At 46.3% G+C, this 3,133-nt stretch overlaps 1 protein-coding gene across 3 annotated transcripts in view; it reads right to left on the reverse strand.

Moving 5' to 3' along the window:
• Positions 1-2,620, reverse strand: part of LOC102196435 (guanine nucleotide-binding protein G(o) subunit alpha) — a 96,164-nt gene extending 93,544 nt beyond the window's left edge. Inside the window, exons 1-2 of one of the 3 annotated variants that reach the window (XM_005754066.2) lie at positions 1,920-2,619; positions 1,127-1,169 (exon numbers count right to left, since the gene is read on the reverse strand). In XM_005754066.2, the coding sequence (XP_005754123.1) occupies positions 1,127-1,169; positions 1,920-2,037 (161 nt within the window). In that variant the 5' untranslated portion in view covers positions 2,038-2,619. Of the gene's footprint in view, positions 1-1,126; positions 1,170-1,919 lie in introns of all 3 variants that reach the window. The other 2 variants (XM_005754064.2, XM_005754065.2) reach the window with 2 other exon arrangements.
• Positions 2,621-3,133: the final 513 nt, after the last annotated feature.

Here is a 3,133-nt window from a genome sequence, read left to right on the forward strand (position 1 = left end):
GGGGGCAGCCTATGTGCAGCCAGCCTTAAAGAGGAACTATAGTAAATCCTGTAGGTGCTTTATAGGATTATTGCAGCGACGCTGCAAACACAAAAACAGCATTAGGAGTATGATAAGGTTGCCACAGATAAGTCCTGATAGAAGGATCATTACGCACATCGTTGTGAGTCCACAGGAGAAAGAAATCTTTACTTTAAGCCCCTGAACTCAGCCCTAAATCTCAACAGGAGAAATCCAGATGTGCCACAGCTACACTGGACTCACATCTGGTAACTGTGTAAGCCTTCACAGGGTAAAACAACGTTTCAGTAAAAATATTACAGAAATAAAACGGCTACGTCACATTTCGGGTCAAAGATTGTCGCACTCAGTTTCTCGTTTCAGTTTTCAGCTACTGGTCCATGATGGCCTATAAGCCTCATCCCAACCACTCCCACCAGGAAAAAAATCAACAAGTAAATAATTTGAGAGCCTGAAAAAAAAAAACAATACAGAATAAAAGGAGAATAGTTCTTTAGAGTCCGTCAGCCCCATCGCTAATGGATAAAGTGTTTAAGCTCAATAAAATATCACGATTATATAATGATGGTAGTCATTTGTGTGGGAACATTATCATTCAACCAGGGTAACAGGTAGCAGCGTTTCCCTGGTGTCTACACAAACTAATCCTCCTACAATGTATTATTACAGGATTTAACAATAAAAAAACAAAACAACAGTTCAGTGCTTTTAAAATGGACAGCGAATGCATAACTTACCCAGTCACTGCAGTGGGTGAGAAAACCCACTGCATCTGTCTGAACATAACCGTAACCAATGATTCATCCTGCAACCGTCAAACGATACAGTCGTCCTTTTGCAGATGCACAAACTTGGAAACTCCAGACCAATCATACGTTTCTAAGATTGTGGTTTTTTTAGTAGCTAAACATTAAATCTGGATCCATTTTTGCATCAGATAAAAATGTTACACTAGGCTGTCAACAGTGCAGCACCTGTGTGTGGTGTGTGTGTGTGTGTGTGTGTGTGGGGGTGTGGGGGGGGGGGGGGGGGGGGGGGGGGGCATAAGAAAAAGGACACACATGCACACTATAGGTTTATTAGACCGTGGTTATGAAAGACTTACTTCATCTGTTTGACGATGGTGCTTTTCCCTGACTCTCCGGCCCCTGAGGGATAAGAGACAAGAAGACAATATAAACAGGGTGTGTGTGTGTGTGTGTGTGTGTGTGTGTGTGTGTGTGTGTGTGTTTGACAGAAAGATGGAGATAGTGTCAGAGAGGAGGGGTAGGTAGGGAAGAGAGAGAGAGGCAGGGAGGTATGTGCACAGCACAGCAGCAGCGGGTGGAGATGAAAGAGATGGACAAAGTGGCTGAAGCCTTTCTTCCTCAGCCTCTTCCATCCTCCATCTTGCAACAGAGTCAAACAGATTAAACACTCGAGGTTAATTTCGCGCAAAGAATCAATGAATCAATCCCAAACCAATGAAGCAGTGCTGCCTGTGCGGGCCCTCCACTGCTGCATGCTGCCATTTTTTCGCCTTGGCTTCCATCTGCAGCTAACATCTCTGGTGTAGATGTCATCTTTTACCGACCCACCGACTGATTGCGCGTTAAAACATTTGGACCATCTGCCGTTATTCAAGCAGGTGGCTTCAAAACGACGCAATAGGAAGGAAGGGTTCCTTCAAATGCACAATAAAAAAATCATAACGCATCTTTGTTCTTGTTGTTGAATATAGTTTGTGACAGACGTCGACAGTTTCTGTCTTTTCTTTCTTTATTTCCAACACCAACCCACACCCACCCACGCGCGCGCGCACACGCACACACACCACACCTTCCCACGGCCCCAGGGTCTCATTTCTCAGCCCTGGCGCTACCAGCCGAAGAGAAGGGCATTAAAGCCAAGTCTCTTACCGAGCAGCAGCAGTTTAACATCTTTGGCCGCGGTGAGGCCGTCCTCCTTCAGGTTTTTCTCGATGGCTTTGCTCCGATCCAGAGCCGCCCTCTCCTCTGCGCTCAGAGTACATCCCATGGTCAGAGAACACAGCTTGATAGAGTATCGGTACCGGGATCCACGGAAGAAAGCGCAATAATTAGACGAATGAATGAAACTTCAATTGCAAATCCTTTTTCTTTCCTTCGCTGGTTTATTGCCCCCCTTTTCTCTGCTCAGGCTTCGATCCCTCTACGATCCCTCTGTTTCTTTCTGGGCAGCCGGGTAGAAGCACCGTTAAAGCATTGAAATCAGGGATCCGCTCGGTTTGATCCACAGCGCAACACCGAGACGATATAGCCTCCGCAGCTGGTCGCTTCTCACGCGTGGTCTCGGAGCTGGTCCGTCCTTTATCCGTGTCTTTCTTTTCTCTTTTTTTCCTCCGTTAGTAAATCACGATAACGGTTCCCTTCTTCTTCTTCTTGTTCTTCTTCTTCTTCTTCTCCACTCGTCTATTCTGCGTTACTGGGCGGCGGTGCGCATTGCTCGGTTCTTCCGTTTGGCTCCTCCGGGGCGGGCGGCGGCGGGGACTCGCTCTGTAACACTACTGCCTCCCGGTAGCTCCGGTAGGGGCTCAGTGCTCCGTTAGTTCATTCGTTCAGTTGCAGGTTTCTGACGTCAGAGCAGTGAAAACAAATGTGGGAGAGCACATCCACGCTCCCAGTGGCGCGGCCTTGTGGCGCACTGGTATATAGTACCATCATGGGCTTCAGAAACAGTTAAACCCAAAGCGACTCCAGGTTAAGTTGAGGTGAGGTTGATCTGTCTATAGGTCCGATGGCTCGTAGAAAATCACATAAAGTAAGGTTAAATGGATATCTCATACTCGATAGAGCAACAGATTTCATTTTCAGACGCATAAAACTGCAAATGCATGAGATTTGTTTGCTCGTGTAGCTTTCTCTGAAGTTCTCTTCAGTAATAATGTCCTGGCATCATTGTATAAGACACTTGGACTGATCTGAAAGTATCTCTGAGACTCTTCCCAAAGACAGCAGTGCGGTGGTTACATGCAGGGCTGGATCTAACCTTTCTGATACCCCAGGCTAACTCATGATTTGGTACCCCCAACCTCCTTACATATTCATTTTTACCACCACAAGTTTTTGAGAAAATTGTCCCTTTTAGGTATGTA

This window comes from Pundamilia nyererei, unplaced genomic scaffold, assembly GCF_000239375.1.
Source record: "Pundamilia nyererei isolate P.nyererei 1_Seehausen unplaced genomic scaffold, PunNye1.0 scaffold00503, whole genome shotgun sequence".
NCBI classification, from domain to species: domain Eukaryota; kingdom Metazoa; phylum Chordata; class Actinopteri; order Cichliformes; family Cichlidae; genus Pundamilia; species Pundamilia nyererei.